This window comes from Cervus elaphus, chromosome 11, assembly GCF_910594005.1.
Source record: "Cervus elaphus chromosome 11, mCerEla1.1, whole genome shotgun sequence".
NCBI lineage: Eukaryota > Metazoa > Chordata > Mammalia > Artiodactyla > Cervidae > Cervus > Cervus elaphus.
The window spans coordinates 90,880,590-90,900,875 of record NC_057825.1 but is presented as its reverse complement, the minus strand read 5'-3'; the positions used below and the strand labels follow the sequence as shown (position 1 = coordinate 90,900,875).

Below are 20,286 nucleotides of genomic sequence, written 5' to 3'. Positions count from 1 at the left end.
GGATAATGTTATTTCACATGTCTTTTCTTATGCAGTTTCTTTCTTTTGGAATGGTTACTCTTTCTACCTACTTCCCTTTGTAAAAATCATATTCACTCTTTACAATGGAGAATAATTGCTTTCCAATGCTGTGTGAGTTTCCACTGTACAACATAGTGAATCATCTGTAAGTACGTATATCCCACCGCTTCTTGAGCCTCCCCACTTGCTACCTTTTCCTCCAAGTTCCTGAAATCCTCCTTGCATATATGATTACTTTCTGCTTTGTCTGATCATTGTACCCGTGTTTATTTCTATCATTATACTTATTGCACTGAATTTCAGCCACTTGTTTGCTTATCCACTTCTTAAAATGATGTGAGGTTCAAGAATCAGAAAATCTGTTTTGTTCTTTGTATAGTCAACACAATACCGGGACTCAAGTGGTTGTTCAGTACATGTTGGACTGAAAGTAGGGATATAGGGGGAAAGCACTGTGAGTTAAAATAGTGAGAGGAGGCTTTCTAAAGGAAAAAGAATTTTAGTTGAGTTTTGGAGGAAAGATTGGGTACAGGTAGGGGGAGGTCAACTAGAAGAGAAATGGCTTAAGCAAAGATAGAGTGGTGAAAATATTCTTAGTGTATCATGAGGTAGATTCTGTTCCAAGGAGAAATTCATGTTGGAGAGTATTGGAAAATACATTGGGACAATCAGGTTCACCTCCCATTAACTGTAATGAGAAGGTGATGAGTTCCATTTTAGGTATGTAGAAAGTGAAGTGATGATAGAACACACAGTAGTAATATGGAACTAGAGATATGCTATTGAATTTTGAGAGAGTGGGAAGAGTGGTAGAAGAGTAGGGGTTGAGGAATAAACTTACTTTATTTCTGTGTATTAGGAAAACAAAGAAGAACATATGTGAGGGAATCTTGAGGAAGAGGTGGTTAAATGTGTAAAGATTATTCACAAAGAGAATGAACAAAGAAGTTAAAGCCTCAGTATTTTCTAAAGTCTATCTGTTTGCCTGATACCCTGTTACCTGCACTCTAGGCAGCAAAAGTCAGTCAGCTGCTTCTCTGTCTCCAAGGTTGTCCTTGGAGGGACAGAATAAATGGTCCTGGTGAGATGGCTTAGCATGTTAGAAAAGAGCTCTGAAGAACTGTTGTTTGTTGTGTGGACTTTAGGGTCACATTTTAATTTTTACATATATTGCATACATATACATGTTTTTATCTATATTTACTCTTCTCACTTCCTGCCAGTTCCATAACATAATTTTGAATAGATGGTGGTTTTAATTTGCTTTCTAATGGGTAATATCTGAGTATTTATTTCATTATTCTACCTGTTTTAGTATTTCCATCTTGATTAGTTCTTTCTTGGCAGATCTGCCCTGACTGCTCCTTTATAAATGGAAAAGCCCCCTTGATAATTTTTACAGAGACCCCAAGTTATTATATAGCCTTGGAATAAAACTTGCAGTGCTCTCATTTCTAGCATAGGTTATGTTGATTTGGGCTAAACTACTTTGTGCTCCATCAAAGTGATTGGTAAACCAGGCACAAAAAGAACAAATCATAGATGATTACTTCCTTAGGGTTTCTTTCAGATTTGTATTATTTGAAGTATAAATGATAGTACTTAAATGTGGCTGCTCTTGATTGCTTCAGTTCATTGATAGTATTTTATTGATTGTGAAAGAAAAATATTTAACTTTGGATTCAGTAAAATAAGACCAACTTATGAAAGCTTTTAGTTCTGCTGTACTGAGAGAAAGAATAAAGAGACAAGTGACCATTCTTTAGTTGAGGGCTTGCTTTTTTAATATGAAAGTTTTAGCTTTCTAGAGTCCTCAATCTCTTTTTGTGTGGTTTACATTGAAAATAAGTGAGAGAGGGGAACTTCCTACTTTTGAGAGGAGTAGGAAGAATGTTTTGTCTAATTTGGGATCTCAGATGCTTTAAGGATACGTATGTCTTGTTTACAAACATAAATTAAATGTTGTTGGGTATCTTCCCTCTCAGTTTTGTTACTGAAGCTATGTATTTTATGTAAGTCAAATCAAAATATCAACAAGTACTATGCAGAGAAACAAGTTAGTCCATTGATTCAAATCTCTGGAATGTAGATTCTTTTCATTTTCTTGGCAGAGTCTAGCTCACATAGTTCAAGTTTTTCTCTATCCTGTTATAATTGTCTTATTTAACTAGTACCTGGACTAACCCTTATAATTAGTATTTATCTAGAATTCTTAATCTCATTCAAAATATTTGGAGATTCTGGTTTTTCTCTTGAACTAATTTCTACTTGTTGCTGAGTAGAAACATCATATAGTGACTGAGGAATGTATATTCTGAGAAGTCACATTTCTTAAGCTTTATATCTTTGGATGATAGTCAGTATTAATATTATTGTTTTTAAAAAGAAAAGTTCCATTGTGAAACACAATAACTTTTCTTAAAATAGGACTTTTCCCATTTTTTATTCTGTTAATGTATTATACATCATATGTCTACAAGAAGGTTTGCATAGCATGGGGTGTTTCACATTTATTTGACTGCAGAACTCTTTTTTTGGGGACTGTTTTTGTCGTGCTTTATGGGACTGTTGGTGTAGTGGGAAGATGACTCATACGGAATTTAGGAGATCCCTCTTTGGGCTTCTGATTTACCACTTACTAACCTTGTAGCCTCAAACAATCCTTTGTCTTCCAGCATATTTCCTGAGTGGTGATTAAGATCCTTTCCAGCTCTGATACTTTGGGCTAACTTCTGATGTTGACTCTGTATAGTCACACTTTCCACCTCTTTGGATGTATGGAGACCACATTGTTGTTTGAGTGTATTTTGTTAAGCTGAGGGAATTCCACTTTTCTATAAAAGTTTAGAAAAAGTAATGCTTAAAACTCTGCTTTCCTCAGACTAAGGTCATGAATTTCTGTTGGATTCATTAGTTCATATTACTCTATTAAGATATTTCATTCTCCTTATTAAAATTTATTGATCTCATATATCCTCATATCTGTTTTTAAGAGTACCCTAAACTTGAAGATTCCTGTCCCTTTTCTCCAGACCACAGTGGTTCTAGTATAGCACTTATCGTTTAAGAGATAAATATTTAGTCACTTGCACTAATCTCTTCGCTGCTGTACCAGGCTAAGTGACTTCAGTCGTGTCCAGCTCAGTGCGACCCCATGGACTGTGGACTGCCAGACTGCTCTGTCCATGGGATTCTCCAGGCAAGAATACTGGAGTGGGTTGCCATGCCCTGCTCTGGGGAATCTTCCTGACCCAGGGATCCGGCCTGCATCTCTTAAGTCTCTTGCATTGGAGGGCGGGTTCTTTACCCCTGGTGCCACCTGGGAAGCCCCAATCTCTTGGCAAATCAATAGATTTCATTTTTGTGATGACAGTGTATATATTTAGAAAATCTTCCCAGGTGGCACTATTGGTAAAGAACCCTCCTGTCAACTCAGAAGACTTATGAGACGTGGTTCGACTTCTGGAGGAGGCCATGGCAACCCTCTCTAGTATTCTTGCCTGGAGAATTCCTGGCACAGAGGAGCCTGGTGGGCTGCAGTCCATAGGGTTGCAAAGAGTTGGACACGACTGAAGTGACTAAGCTCTCACTAAGTGATTATCTTTTTTTTTCCCCCTATGTGCTACATTAATATGTTTGGTTTTATTTCTGGTACTAAAACTTTATGTATTTTAAGGCATCTCATTGTATTTTCTTTTGATACCAATTAATTCAAAATTAAAAGTTCTTTGAATGCTTAAGCTTTGTTTCTTCTTTTGTTTGTTTATTTGTGTGTATTTATTTCTATCCTAGGCTCAACAGCAAAGAAACCTGGATAACATCATCTTGCAACAACCCAGGATAGGTAGCAAGAGAAAATCTAAGAAAGAAGCATATACAATTTTTGATACAGAGATAGAAAGCACTAGCCCCAAGTCTGAACAGGATTCAGGAATTCTGGATGTTGAAGATGAGGAAGACGATGAAGAGGTAACTATCATTTGAACCAGGGCAGTGAACTTATTGTTCCTTTAAATGTAGTGCGTTTGAGATGTGATGAGTTTATCCATGTAACATAGCTCGTGTGTTCTTCAGGATATTAAAGATCGTTTAAAATACAAGTGGTGTCTGATTTAAGGAAACTGAAGATGTACTAAGATATCTTAGGTTCTAAATCTTTATATTTTAAATATACTCATCCATTTTTTGTTTGTTTGTTTCAGTGTTTTTGATTATATACTGAGTACTTCATTAAGGGAAGAATAGAGTTTACCAGACCTAGAGAAAGAGATCTAGATGACCTCCACTGAAGCTGGAACAAATTACTTGAGACAAATAAAAGATGTTACTTTAAACAGTGGGGTGTAAACAAAGAGCTTTCTTAGCCTTGAGAAATGGTTCGTATTTAAATTATTAAATGGTTCCAGAAAGTTGAGAACATATTTCTAGAAGAAATAAATGTATAAGTGATTATAGAGTATCTAGGAATTTTGAGACATGTCCATGCTGTCTTAGTTCTATGACACTTTGAGGTAAAGAATAAGATTAAGTGGCTTAACTAGTATATTTTTATGTCTGTCTTTGTTGTTAAAAGTATATTTAATGTATTTTTAAAAATAAAACTACTGTGATATTTGAGATTTCCAGTTAAAATATTTTTGAGCTACTAATTATTTGCATAAACTGGATCATTTTTTTGTAAGTATAGTGGTTCGGAGCATGAACTTTGAAGACTTATGGACCATTCAGATATTGATTTTGCTATTTTATTTTACTTAAAAATTATGATTAATGATCATATTGGTTACTTTTCAAATGCTCCCTGAAATGAGCAAGAAAGCATTTACTACTGTTCTTAGTAACCTGTTTTATCTTTAATTGTTTGTCTCGTTTTCATTGTTTCATTTCTCCAGATAAAACTGGATTCACTGTTTCTTCCCCATCCTTGTTCTTTGTTATATCCTTACTACCCTTCTTACTCTTCTCTCTGCTGAAACTACAGCCCCAAACTTTTCACTAACTTTGTAGTCTTAGATATTGCTCGGAACTTCTCTCTATGTCTTCTCACTTAGTCTTCCAAACTAAAGTTTGGAACTTGAGTGTCTTTGGAACAAGTGCCTCTGCTATCCAAGGTGGTCAGCAAATTTCAGTACTCTTCCTTGCTGATTTGTTTCATGTCATTATTATCAGGGTGCCTGTCCTTATGATCATTACTCTTTTTGCTTCAGAAATCAAATTGACACTATGTAAATGGGGCTGAAAAACAGATAAATGGGTTACTTACTTATTTGTCTAAGTCATTAGCATTTAACTCTCATTGCGTATCTGAGAGACTGTCATATGTATAAGGTACTACATTCTTTTATATAGTTTTTGTTATTGATGGGATACATTTCTATAATACAAATCAATAATTTTATGTACAGTTTATCAGGTTGTGTTTACTATGTGAATGGGGTACATTAATATTTCACTGGGCTTCCCTGGCGGCTCAGACGGTAAAGAACCTGCCTGTAGGGCAGGAGACATGGGTTCGATCCCTGAGTTGGGATGATACCCTGGAGAAGGGAATGGCTACCAGTCCAGTATTCTTGCCTGAAGAATTCCATGGAATGAGGAGCCTGGCGGGCTACAGTCCATCTGGTTGCAAAGAGCTGGACACGACTGAGCTACTACACAATAGTTAATAGAGTGTGAACGTTTCATTTTAATCCCTGATGTACTTGGATAAAAAGAACTTTTAATAATTCTAAGATATAAAGCTAAGGAAAAACCAGACATTTCCCTGATACCCATGGAAATAGATCGGGGCAGAGAAGACTTGATCCGCTGAGTATTTTTTAGCATTCTCTCTTGCCTGGAATGACTCATATGGTTGGATATGGATCCACCCAGCAGACCAGATTGTCAGGGATTAGACTCATCACAAGTGAGAAGTTTTAGTAGCAGTAAAATAAAGAATCAAGATCAAGATGAGGTCCAGTTAACATTTTAAATTTACATTTTTGATTCCCATTAAGGAAATTAAATTCTGTCAGGCACTATGGCTTAAGGAAACAAGTTAAACATAGTGTATGCCCCTGGATAATACACACCCCACAGAGAGGGTTATGTGATAAAATGAAAGAATGAAAGATGTACACAGTTCTCATATATTAGTGAGAGCCTTCTGGATATGAGCCATTCTTTATCGTTAGCTCACTGAAGATGCTGGGCAAGTCCTTTTTAATTTTTGTTCCATATTTTTTCATTGTTTTGTCTTCTGATGTCCAGAGAAGATGAAGAAAGCCTGACCCCTTTATGGGGTTCCTCATAAAGGAAGTATTATAAGAATGTACTTGGAAGTTAGCATTTTAAAATGGTTATGTATCCCAAATCAAACAGAATTTCGTATTAGAGATTTGCTGATTGAGCTCTTACAATAAGAATTCAGCACTTTGCTGTCATCTAATGGCATCCTATCTTAAAAAAAATCCTACCTTATATTTATTTACTTCTCAGTTTGAATCTTCTTCAAGTGCACATTCTTAATCTCAAACCTCATGTAGAGAATTATTTATTTAGATGTCTCCAAACTGGTTTCTTGGCATAGTTCTTGCATGGTGTGAATAAATTCTTCAGATAAGGTCTTTCATGACCCACTGTGACGTTCTGACCTTCATTCTTGTCATTCTTCAACAGACCTCATTGAGAGTAGCATAAATAGTTTTTGAAATATTTTGACTTTAAACTGTGGCATAGAATTGAGTAGTTCGTAATCTATTTGGAGGTCATATTTTCTGTGAGAGTTTGATAAACTATATGGAAGCTTTACCCAGTAAAATTTATATATATTCACTTACAAAAAATTCTGTATAAAATTTTAGGGAATTTGTGAAACTAATGTTGCCCCTAGGACTTAAGTTAAGAACCTGTGTTGTAGAGAGAGTGCTTGTTGAACTTAAATTTGCATAGAAATCAACTTGGAATCACATTTAAATGCAGATTCTGATTGTGTAGGTTGGGGGTGAATCTGAAAGTCTGCATATTTAACAAATTCCCAGGTAAGAACTGTGCTTCTGGTCCCTGGGCATACTTTGAGTTGCAAGCCTATAGTGGACCATGAGGAAGCATTTTTAGTACATAAAGCAAGCAAACTCATGAATGTTTACATGTCTTAATTGATTTTTCATTAATGTGTCCTAACATTTTTCAAGCAAAGAATACAGACTTAAATCAGTTCAGTTCAGTCCAGTTGCTCAGTCATGTCCAACTCGTTGAGACCCCATGGACTGGAGCACGACAGGCTTCCCTGTCCTTCACCAACTCCTGGAGCTTACTCAAACTCATGTCCATTGAGTCGGTGATGCCATCCAACCATCTCATTCTCTGTAGTCCCCTTCTTCTCCCACCTTCAATCTTACCCAGCATCAGGGTCTTTTCAAATGAGTCAGCTCTTCACATCAGGTGGCCAAAGTATTGGAGTTTCAACTTCAACATCAGTCCTTCCAATGAACACTCAGGACTGATCTCCTTTAGGATGGACTGGTTGGATCTCCTTGCAGTGCAAGGAACTCTCAAGAGTCTTCTCCAACACCACAGTTCAAAAGCATCAATTCTTTGGCACTCAGCTTTCTTTGTAGTCCAACTCTCATATCCATACATGACTATTGGAAAAACCAAAGCATTCACCAGATGGACTTTTGTTGGCAAAGTAATGTCTCTACTTTTTATTTATTTATTTATTTTTTTATTATTATTTTTTTTTTCCAGTGGGTTTTGTCATACATTGATATGAATCAGCCATGGATTTACATGTATTCCCAATCCTGATCCCCCCTCCCACCTCCCTCTCCACCCGATTCCTCTGGGTCTTCCCAGTGCACCAGGCCCGAGCACTTGTCTCATGCATCCCACCTGGGCTGGTGATCTGTTTCACCATAGATAGTATACATGCTGTTCTTTTGAAACATCCCACCCTCACATTCTCCCACAAAGTTCAAAAGTCTGTTCTGTATTTCTGTGTCTCTTTTTCTGTTTTGCATATAGGGTTATCGTTATCATCTTTCTAAATTCCATATATATGTGTTAGTATGCTGTAATGTTCTTTATCTTTCTGGCTTACTTCACTCTGTATAATGGGCTCCAGCTTCATCCATCTCATTAGGACTGGTTCAAATGAATTCTTTTTAATGGCTGAGTAATATTCCATGGTGTATATGTACCACAGCTTCCTTATCCATTCATCTGCTGATGGGCATCTAGGTTGCTTCCATGTCCTGGCTATTATAAACAGTGCTGCAATGAACATTGGGGTGCACGTGTCTCTTTCAGATCTGGTTTCCTCAGTGTGTATGCCCAGAAGTGGGATTGCTGGGTCATATGGCAGTTCTATTTCCAGTTTTTTAAGAAATCTCCACACTGTTTTCCATAGCGGCTGTACTAGTTTGCATTCCCACCAACAGTGTAAGAGGGTTCCCTTTTCTCCACACCCTCTCCAGCATTTATTGCTTGTAGACTTTTGGATAGCAGCCATCCTGACTGGCGTGTAATGGTACCTCATTGTGGTTTTGATTTGCATTTCTCTAATAATGAGTGATGTTGAGCATCTTTTCATGTGTTTGTTAGCCATCTGTATGTCTTCTTTGGAGAAATGTCTGTTTAGTTCTCTGGCCCATTTTTTGATTGGGTCATTTATTTTTCTGGAGTTGAGCTGCAGGAGTTGCTTGTATATTTTTGAGATTAATCCTTTGTCTGTGTCTTCATTTGCTATTATTTTCTCCCAATCTGAGGGCTGTCTTTTCACCTTACTTATAGTTTCCTTTGTAGTGCAAAAGCTTTTAAGTTTCATTAGGTCCCATTTGTTTAGTTTTGCTTTTATTTCCAATATTCTGGGAGGTGGGTCATAGAGGATCTTGCTGTGATTTATAGAAGGAACATACCTCAACATAATAAAAGCTATATATGACAAACCCACAGCAAGCATCACCCTCAATGGTGAAAAATTGAAAACATTTCCCCTGAAATCAGGAACAAGACAAGGGTGCCCACTCTCACCACTACTATTCAACATAGTGTTGGAAGTTCTGGCCACAGCAATCAGAGCAGAAAAAGAAGTAAAAGGAATCCAGATAGGAAAAGAAGAAGTAAAACTCTCACTGTTTGCAGATGACATGATCCTCTATATAGAAAACCCTAAAGACTCTACCAGAAAATTACTAGAGCTAATCAATGAATATAGTAAAGTTGCAGGATATAAAATTAACACACAGAAATCCCTTGCATTCCTATATACTAACAATGAAAAAACAGAAAGAGAAATTAAGGAAACAATACCATTCACCATTGCAACAAAAAGAGTAAAATACTTAGGAGTATATCTACCTAAAGAAACAAAGGACCTATACATAGAAAACTATAAAACACTGATGAAAGAAATCAAAGAGGACACAAACAGATGGAGAAACATACCGTGTTCATGGATTGGAAGAATCAATATTGTCAAAATGGCTATTCTACCCAAAGCAGTCTATAGATTCAATGCAATCCCTATCAAGCTACCAACGGTATTTTTCACAGAACTAGACCAAAGAATTTCACAATTTGTATGGAAATACAAAAAACCTCGAATAGCCAAAATAATCTTGAGAAAGAAGAATGGAACTGGAGGAATCAACCTGCCTGACTTCAGACTCTACTACAAAGCCACAGTCATCAAGACAGTATGGTACTGGCACAAAGACAGAAATATAGATCAATGGAACAGAATAGAAAGCCCAGAGATAAATCCACGAACCTATGGACACCTTATCTTTGACAAAGGAGGCAAGGATATACAATGGAAAAAAGACAACCTCTTCAACAAGTGGTGCTGGGAAAACTGGTCAACCACTTGTAAAAGAATGAAACTAGAACACTTTCTAACACCATACACAAAAATAAACTCAAAATGGATTAAAGATCTAAATGTCAGACCAGAAACTATAAAACTCCTAGAGGAGAACATAGGCAAAACACTCTCTACTTTTTAATATGCTGTCTAGATTGGTCATAACTTTTTTTCCCACAGAGTGTCTTTTCATTTCATGGCTGCAGTCACCAACTGCAATGATTTTGGACCCTCAAAAAATAAAGTCTCTCACTGTTTCCATTGTTTCCCCATCTATTCGCCTTGAAGTGATGGGACTGGATGCCATGATCTTAGTTTTCTGAATGTTGAGCTTTAGGCCAACTTGTTCACTCTCTTCTTTCACTTTCATCAAGAGGCTCTTTAGTTCTTCTTCAATTTCTGCCAAAAGTGTGGTGTCATCTGCATATCTGAGGTTATTGATATTTCTCCCAGCAATCTTGATTCCAGCTTGTGCTTCATCTAGCCCAGCGTTTCTCATGATGTACTCTGCACATAAGTTAAATAAGCAGGGTGACAATATACAGCCTTGACATACTTCTTTCCCAATTTGGAACCAATCTGTTGTTCCATGTCCAGTTCTAACTGTTACTTCCTGACCTGCATACAGATTTCTCAGGAGGCAGGTCAGATGGTCTGGTATTCCCATCTCTTTCAGAATTTTCCACAGTTTGTGGTGATCCATACAGTCAAAGGCTTTGGTGTAATCAATAAAGCAGAAATAGATGTTTTCCTGGCACTCTCTTGCTTTTTCGATAATCCAACGGATATTGGCAGTTTGATCTCTGGTTCCTCTGCCATTTCTAAAACCAACTTGAACATCTGGAACTTCCCAGGTCAAGGGCTGTCGAAGCCTAGCTTGGAGAATTTTGAGCATTACTTTGCTAGCGTGTGAGATGAGTGCAATTGTGCTGTAGTTTGAGCATTCGTTGGCATTGCCTTTCTTTGGGATTGGAATGAAATCTGACCTTTTCCAGTCCCTTGGCCACTGCTGAGTTTTCCAAATTTGCTGGCATATTAAGTGTAGCACTTTCACAGCATCATTTTTTAGGATTTGAAATAGCTGTTGAATAGAAAGTCATATTTTTTTTTTCTAAAATCTGTTGCTTCCCAGGTGGCACTATTGTAAAGAACCTGCCTGCCAATGCAGGAGATGTGAGTTGCAGGTTCCATCCTTGGGTTGAGAAGATTCTCTGGAGGGGGGCATGGGAACCCACTCTAGTATTCTTGTCTGGAAAATTCCATGGACAGAGGATCCTGGTGGGCTACAATCCATGGGGTTGCAAAGAGTCAGACACAACTAAAGCGACTTAGCATGTACACATAATAAATTAGAGCATTATTTTTAATGAAATTTTATAATTCTGATTTGACATACTTCAGTTTAGGTGTTTTTTTTCAATATCTGAAGAATGTTTTGCCCTTTCCTGTGTTTTTAATGGAAATATACTTAATATATTTTTTGAGCCAAGTGACATTTGTACATTATTTACTATATCTTTAGTTTGATAATAATGGTAGACTATAGAATGAGATGGGTAAGGAAAACTGAACACCAGCAAAGTAGGTTTCCACATAGTAAGCAGATTGTATATTTTTAAACTGAAGTAAAGTTTGTGCCAGAGATGGGAAAAACTTAATAGCCTGGGGATGAAAAACTTAATAGCCTGAAGATGAAGTCACAGTAGTAAGTTGTCATCTTGGATGAAAAAAATGACTAAATGTTGAACTGACTGGCAAAATCAGTCTCTTGATTGCTAGTTGCAGGAAAACTATTCCCCTGTAAATTCTCTCCCTATTTGTATTTTATTTTTGTCTAAGCTAATGAAAGTGTTACCTTAATTAAGGTAAATTTTTTTATTTTAACTTGTTGTATATGTATAAAGTTGAACTATATAAGTTGCTGGTATTTGCCCATTTTTTGACCAACAGTTTAATTAGTTTTCAGTGGAAATATGTATGAATTGTAGAATTAAAAATTATTTATATTTCAATTATACAGCATTATAATTTGAGACCTGTAACATTACAAAGTGATCACTCCCCAGAGGGTCACATCTGTCGCCATACTGTTGACCCCTTGAATGCCTTGCAGCCATCCTCCAGGCCCCTTCCCCTCTGTTAACTACTGGTCTGTTACCTGTAACTATGTGTTTCTGTTTTATTTAGTTTTATATTCCACATATGAGTGAATTCATACATTATTTGTCTTTTTGTTTCTGATATTTCACTCAGCATAATACCCTCAGTTCCATCCATGTCATCCCAGTTGGCAAGATTTTATTGTTTTTATCTAGTTGATTAGTATCATTGTGGGTATATCTATATCTTTATCTTTATTTGTACCTATATGCCAGAACTTTTATGGACATTTTCCCTGTCTTGGCTATTGTAAATAATGCTCCAGTGAACGTAGGGGTACATATATCTTTTTGAATTAGGTTTTAATATTCTTTATATATATATGTATATATATACACCCGGTAGTTACAATACCTGGATAATGTGGTAGTTCTATTCTTAAGTTTTTGAGGAATCTCTGTACTGTTTTTCATAATAGCTGCACTAATTTGCAATCCCACTAACAGTATTTGAATGTTCCCTTTTCTCTATATCCTCTCCAGTACTTGTTATTTTTTAACTTTTTGATAAAGCCATTCTAACTGATGTAAGATGATGTTGTGGCTTTCGTTTGCATTTCTGTAGTAAATAGTGATGTTGAACATCTTTTTATGTGATTTTTGGCCACCTGTGTGTCTTTAGAAAATTGTATATTGAGTTTATTTTCCCAGTTTTTAAATTGGACTGTTTATTTTTTGTTGTTGAGTTGTGAGTTCTAGATGTTTTAAATATTAACTCTTTATCAGATATATGATTTGCAAACATCTTCTTCCATCCAGTAGGTTGCTTTTTTGTTTTAATGATGATTTGCTTTGCTGTGCAAAAGCTTTTTAGTTTGATATAGTCCCATTTGTTTACTTTTGCTTTTGTTTCCCTTCCTTTTGGAGTTAGATCCAAAAATCATCACTAAGACAGAAGTCAAGGAGATTATCTCTTGTGTTTTTTTCCAGGAATTTTATGGTTTTGGGTCTTACAATTAAGTCTTTAAACTGTTCTGTGCTAATTTTTGTGTGTACTTTAAGATAGTGGTTCAGTTTCATCACTTTGTCTGAAGCTGTCCAGTTTTCCTAACACCATTTATTGAAGAGACAGTCCTTTCTCCATTGTATTATATATTCCTTGCTTCTTCATCATAAGTTAACTCTTTATTGACCAGGAGAGTTTTGCAGAAACTAATGCCTGTGGCCAGTGATTTGTTATATAAGTGAATATTGAAAAGTCTCTGGTCAATAATGTTTGGGTAACAAAAGATGTTTTAATATGTCTCTGTTCAGTAATGTGATAACTGTCCACATGTGTACATTATTTTCTGGGCTCTTAATTATGTTTCGTTGACCTGCGTGTTTGCTTTTGGGCCACTACCATTTTGTTTTGATTACTATAGCTTTGTAGTGTAGTTTGAAATCAAGATCATGGTATCTCTGGCTCTGTTGTTTTTCAAGATTGTTTTGGCTATTTGGGATCTTTTGTGGTTCCATACAGACTTTAGAATTTTTTTTTCTAGTTCTGTGAAATGTTCCATGGCAATTTTGATAGGGATTCGTCTGCCTGCAATGTGGGAGACCTGGGTTTGATCCCTGGGTCGAGAAGATCCCCTGGAGAAGGAAATGGCAACCCACTCCAGTACCCTTGCCTGCAAAATCCCATGGACGGAGGAGCCTGGTAGGCTGCAGTCCATGGGATTGCAGAGTCGGACATGACTGAGCGACTTCACTTTTACTTTTCGTTGAATCTGTGGATTGTTTTGGATATTATGAACACTTTAACAGTGTTAATTAACTCTTCTGTTCCTTGAGCATGGAATGTTTTTTTGCTTGCTTGAGTCTTCTTTAATTTTTTCATCAGTCTTAGACTTTTCAGTGTACAGGCCTTTTACCTCCTTGGTTAAATTTAGTCCTGGATATTTTATTTTTTTTGATGCAGTTGTAAGTTGGATTGTTTTCTTAATTTCTTTTTCTGATATTTCAATAGTGTTGTACAAGAAATGCCATGGATTTCTGTATATTGATTTAATATCCTGGAACTTTGCTGAATTCTTTGATTAGTTCTGATTTTTTTTTTTTTTTGGTGGGGTCTTTAGGTGTTTCTAAATATAGTATCATGTCATCTGCAAACCATGACAGTTTTACTTCTTTGTTTCTAATTTGGATGCTTTTATTTAATTTCCTTGCCTAATTCAAAGCTAGGACTTTGAATACTTTTTTGAATAAGAGTGGTGAGAGTGGACATCCTTGTTTTATTTCTGATCTTAGAAGAATAGCATTAAGCTTTTAACTGTTGGCTATGGTGTTAGCTATGGGTCTGTCATATATGGCCTTTAGTATGTTGAAGTATATTCCCTCTCTCCTTGGACAGAGGAGACTGGCAGGGTATGATCCCTAGGGTCACAAAGAGTCATACGTGACTGAAGCGACTTAGCAAACAGGCATATTCCCTCTACACCCACTTTATTGAGAGTTTTTATGGTAAATGTATCTTGAATTTTATTAAAAGCTTTTCCTGCATTGAGATGATCATATTTTTACCCTTTATTTTGTTAGTGTGATGTATCACATAGATTTTAGATGTAGAACCATCCTTGATCCCTGGAGTAAATCTCACTGGATTGTGGTGTATAATCCTTTTAATGTATTGTCAAATTCAGTTTGCTAATATGTTGTTGAAGATTTTTACCTCTATGTTCATCAGGGATATTGGCCTGTATACAGGTTTTCTTTTTGATGTTGTCCTTGTCTGGTTTTGGTGTCAGGGTAATGATGGCATCATAAAAAGTGTTTGGAAGCTTTCCTTCCTGTTTATTTATTTATTTATTAGGAAGAGTTTGAGAAGCAAGCGTGTATGTTAAGTCACTTCAGTTGTGTCTGACTCTTTGTAGCCCTGTGGACTATAGCCTGCTGGGGTCTCTATCCACTGGATTCTCCAGGCAAGAATACTGGAGTGGGTTGCCATGCTCTCCTCCAGAGGATCTTCCTGACTCAAGGATTGAACCCTTGTCTCTTATGTCTGGTGCATTGGCAGGCAGTTCTTTACCACTAGCGCCACTTGGGATGCCCAAGTTTGAGAAGGACAGGTATTAAGTCTTTTTCAAATATTTAGGTTGATTCATCAGTGAAGCCATCTGGTCTAGGCCTTTTGTTTATTGGGAGGTTTTAGATTAGTATTCAATCTCCTTGCTAGTAATCAGTCTATTCAGCTTTTCTGTTTCCCACTATTCCATCTTGGTAGACTATATGTTTTATCTGTTTCTTCTAGGTTGTCCAGTTTGTTGGCATATTATTGTTCATAGTATTCTCTTACCATTCTTTGTATTTTTGTGGTGTCAGTTATAATTTCTCTTGATTCCTGATGTTATTTGACTCCTCTTGCTTTTTTTCTTGCTTTGTCTAAAGGATTGTGAATTTTACCAACTCTTAGTTTCATTGATCTTTTCTATTGTCCTTTTGCCTTTATGTACTGTTCATGGGGTTCTCAGGGCAAGAATATTGAAGTGGTTTACCATTCCCTTTTCCAGGGGATCATGTTATTTCTGAGAATGAGATAGTTGGATGGTCAGCATCACTGACTCAGTGGGACATGAGTTTGAGCAAACTCCAGGAGATAGTAAAGGACAGGGAAGCCTGGTGTGATGCAGCTTATGGGGTCTCAAGGAGTCCAACATGACTTAGTGACTGAACAACTGTCTTTTTAATTTCCATTTCATTTATTTTTGCACTGATCTTATTATTTTCTTCTATCTACTTTGGACTTTGATTCACTCTTCTTTTTCTAGTTCCTTAGAATTAAAATTAGATTTCTATTATTTCTTGAAGTAGTCCTGTACTGCTGTTGACTTCCCTCTTAGAACTACATTTGCTGCATCTCAAAGACTTTAGTATGTAATATTTCTGTTTCTCCTTGTCTCTATGTATTTTTTTTTTTATTTTACTTTTGATTTCTTCAATGACCCACTGGTTGTTTGGTAGCATATTGTTTAATTCCCACATTTTTATTGTTTTTTTGGTTCAGTTTTCTTCTTGTAATTGATTTCTGTTTTTGTAGCATTGTGACTGGGAAAGATGCTTAATAAGATCTCAATCTTCTTAAATTTATTCATTTAATTTATTTTTTAATTGGAGGAAAATTGCTTTAAAATATTGTGTTAATTTCTGCCATATGACAGCACAAATCAGTCATAATTATATATATATTGGGTACATTCCACAATTCTACATTTTTACTACCCCCACCACATTTTATGCTTTTGATGTCACATTTTGCATCTTTTTATTTATGTTCCCTTAGAAAATTTTTGTATTTTTAGCTAATTTTACTTCTTTTGTCTCTTAAGCTTTATGGTATCTTTATAAGTGCTTGATTGGCTACCTTCTCTTTTTAAATTTTTAATTAATTTATTTTAATTGGAGGATAATTGCTTTACAGTGTTGTGATGGTTTTTGCCATACATCAGTAGGAATTGGTCACAGGTATACATTTGTCCCCTATATCCTGAACATCCCTCTGACCTCCCTCTCTATCTTATCCCTCTGGGTTGTCCCAGACCACTGGCTTTGGCTACCCTGCTTCATGTATCAATCTTGCACGGGCCATATATTTTACATATTGTAATGTCCATGTTTTAATACTGTTTTCTCAAGTCATCCCATTCTCCCCTTCTTCCACTGAGTCCAAAAGAGTGTTCTTTACATCTCTGTCTCCTTTGCTGTCCTGCATGTAGGATCGTTGGTACTGTTTTCCTAAATTCCATATATATGTGTAAATATCAATATTTGTCTTTCTCTTTCTGACTGTATATTTCTCTTGCTTCACTCTGTATATTAAGCTCCAGGTTCATCCACTTCGTTAGAACTGTCTCAAATGCATTCCTTTTTAGAGCTGAGTAATATTCCATTGTGTGTATGCACCACTACTTCCTTGTCCATTCATCTGCTGATGGACATCTAGGTTGCTTCCGTGTCCTGGCTACTGTAAATAGTGCTACAGTGAACCTTAGGGTACATGTGTCTCTTTCAGTTCTGGTTCCCTCAGGATGTATCTTGCTTATGTTTTCCCATGAGATTTTTACTTTTGTGTGTTTTCTTCTTATCGGTTAGTGTTGCTTTTTTTTTTTTCAACTTAGGGAATTCCCTGTAACATTTCTTGTAAGTCCACTTTAGTGGTGATAAACTTCTTTGCTGTGCTGTGCTTAGTCGCTCAGTTGTGTCCGACTCTTTGTGACCCCCATGGACTGTAGCCCTCCAGGCTCCTCTGTCCATGGGGATTCTCCAGGCAAGAATCCTGGAGTGGGTAGCCATGCCCTCCTCTAAGGGATCTTCCCAACCCAGGGATCAAACCCAGGTCTCCTGTATTGCAGGCAGATTCTTTACAGTCTGAGCCACCAAGGAAGCTAACTTCTTGAGCTTTTGCTTATTTGGAAAACCTTTACCTCATCTTTAATTTTGAATGACAGACTTGCCAATGAGAGAAATATTGGTTGGAAAATTTTTCCTTTTAGCAGTTTGAATATGCCATGCTACTCACTTATGGCCTGTAGAGTTTCTTCTGAGAAATCTGCTGGAAGCTTTATAAAGTTTTTTTTTTTTTTTTTTTTGTATATGTTTTTTTTCTCTTATTGCTATTAGGGTTCTCTCTTAGTCCTTACTCTTACCATTTTAATTATAATGTGTCTTGGTATGGTTCTCCTTGGTGTCATCTTTCTTGGAAGTCTCTTGACTTCCTAGCCTTGGATGTCTGTTTCCTTCCCCAGCCTAGGCAAGTTTTTCAGCCATGATTTTTTCAAATAAGTTTTCTGACCCTTTCTCTTGTCTTTCCCTTCTGAAACTTCTATAATGTGAACATAATTCCACTTGATGTTGTCTCAGAGATCAATTGAGGTATATTCACTTTTTAAAATTCTTTTTTCATTTTGCTGTTTTCTCTAGGTGATATCCATGTTTTTCTTCCAGCTCATTGATTCTTTCTTATATTTCAATCCAATCTGCTGTTGAATCCCTGAAGTGTATTTTTTTTTCAGTGAGCTATAACTGTTGTTTAGTACTTTCTTATATTTTCTATCTTTTTGTTGAGGATTTCACTGTATTCATTCATTCTACTCCTGAGTTTGGTGAATATCTTTATGACTGTTACTTTAAACTCTTTATCAGGTTGGTTGCTTATCTGTCTCATCAAGGTCTTTTTCGGGGCATTTGTCTTGTTATTTGATTTTGAAATATGTTCCTTTGTCTCTTCATTTAGCCCGACTCTGTTTATCTAAATGTGTGAGGTGAAACAGCTGTCTCTCTCAGTCTTAAAGGAGTGTTCTTTATAAGATATGGTCCGTGTGGCCTGGAAGCGCGGTCTTCCCTGGCCACCAGAACCAGGTGCTCACAGGCTGTCCCTCGTGTGGACTGTGCATGCCCTCCAGTTGTGATGGGACCTTCTCTGCTTCGTGGGGAGGGTGGAGTGTGGTGCACTTGTCCGGCCTGGTTTTGATGTTAGAAATCTGTTTTGAATCTTTCTATCTTACTGTGGTATATTCAGATGTTATTGCTTATTTCTAAATGTCTAGACAGAACTTTAAAAATCTTTAGAAGTAGTGAATAGTTTAGTTTGAGAATGTATTAGAGTCATCAGAAATATTATTTTTGAAATATTGGAAGATAGAGAGCAGAGAACCATTTGCGATGATATATTATTTGTGAGAAAGTGGCTAGTAATACCTACAGAGTAGGGTTGTTGTGAGGATTGACTGAAGTAATTTATATGATGTTTTGTCATCGTGCTTGGCACTTACAGTGCTACAGTATATAATAGTTAACATTGTGGCATTCTGACTGTGCTTTTTTTGCAATAAAGGTGAAATATATCTTGGTATATTTTTTGATGATGTACCAAAAAATGGTGATGATACCATCTACCGTAAACAAACAAACAAACAAAAATCTATTGAGATAAAGCAATATTGAGTAAGACACAGTTTGAAGAAGCAGGGCCTATGATTTCTGCTTTGTTCTAAGGTTACTTAGAGCTTCTGCATTCTTAGAAGGCTTCATTGGTGCCACATTTCTGGCACATCTCATATTCTAGTTTGTTTGTTACTTCTCTTAATTAGTTTACATACTGTTAGTGAGCAGTGGTCACTGTTACCCACACAACTCTTAATATAGTGTGGATCAAATAAATGTTTTTGACCAAATGATCCATGTCAGGTTTAACTCTTAAGAGTTGGTGGGTGTCTTTTTTGTAACATGTGTTTAACAAGATGCAAGTGCTAATTTATATACAAGTGTTGTATAGTTAATGTAAAGTCTTCTGAGATGTCTTTCTGATTATCATACTTTACTAATTTTGAGGTAACAAGTTGTGTTTGTTTTCTAGAGCTGCCATACCAGAATTCCACAGGTTGCATGGTTTAAACAACAGAAATTTATTTTCTCACAGTTCTGGAGGGTGAAACTCTGAAGATCAAAGTGCCAGCAGGGTTGGTTTATCCTCAGGCCTCTCTTCTTGGCTTGCAGATGGACAGCTTCTTGCTATGTCCTCACATAGCTTTTTCTCTGCTTGCATGCCTCTGGTGTGTCTTCCTCTTCTTATAAGGACGTTGTACTATTATATTAGGGATCCAGTTTATGACTTTATTTAACTTTAATTGCCTCCTTAAATGTACTACTTTCAAATGCAGTCACTTTGTGGATTCGGGCTTTAACATATGAATTTTGAGGAGACACAGTTCAGTCCATGACAAGGTGATTGTGAAAAACACAAGATTTGTATTTAGAAAGTCTAAGTTCTGTCAGCTTTTGTGCTATTGGAGGAAGTCCTATAATTTCTCTACACATCTTTTTTCTCACCTATAAATAGTGACAATAATTAATTAATGTTAAAATGCTTATGTGAAATTGTGGTTATTATGGTATTTGATCCAAATTTCAAACTGTTTATTTCAGAATATTCTTTTGACAAGAAGGTAACAAAATGAGTGTTATTTCTCGGTAAGTTAAAGTGTAATAAAGGATGCTATTAATACGTTTATAGTTTAGATTAGAGGTTGCATTTGGGCAACCCATAGGCCAGAAACAGCTTCCAGAATGGTTGTTGGCTTATACAGTGCTTAAAAGTTTTAGAGTTAGTTTTCAACTTTTAAAAGTTAGTTGAATTCACACAAAAAATCTGTATTTCCAACCTAGTCTCTTTCTAAGCATGGTAGTAATATTCCAGCACTGAGCTGCAAGGTTGCACAAAGGATATGGTTTTTCCACTAATCCACAATCCCTGTTGTATCTGCACATTGGATATTACTCTTT

General features: G+C 36.4%; 1 protein-coding gene across 3 annotated transcripts in view; it reads left to right on the top strand.

Moving 5' to 3' along the window:
- The window catches only part of EXOC6B (exocyst complex component 6B), a 664,516-nt gene that overhangs the window by 249,963 nt on the left and 394,267 nt on the right, over window positions 1–20,286 (top strand). For all 3 annotated transcript variants that reach the window (XM_043918361.1, XM_043918362.1, XM_043918363.1), the window contains exon 7: window positions 3,814–3,990. In XM_043918361.1, the coding sequence (XP_043774296.1) occupies window positions 3,814–3,990 (177 nt within the window). The remainder of the gene's footprint in view (window positions 1–3,813; window positions 3,991–20,286) is intronic.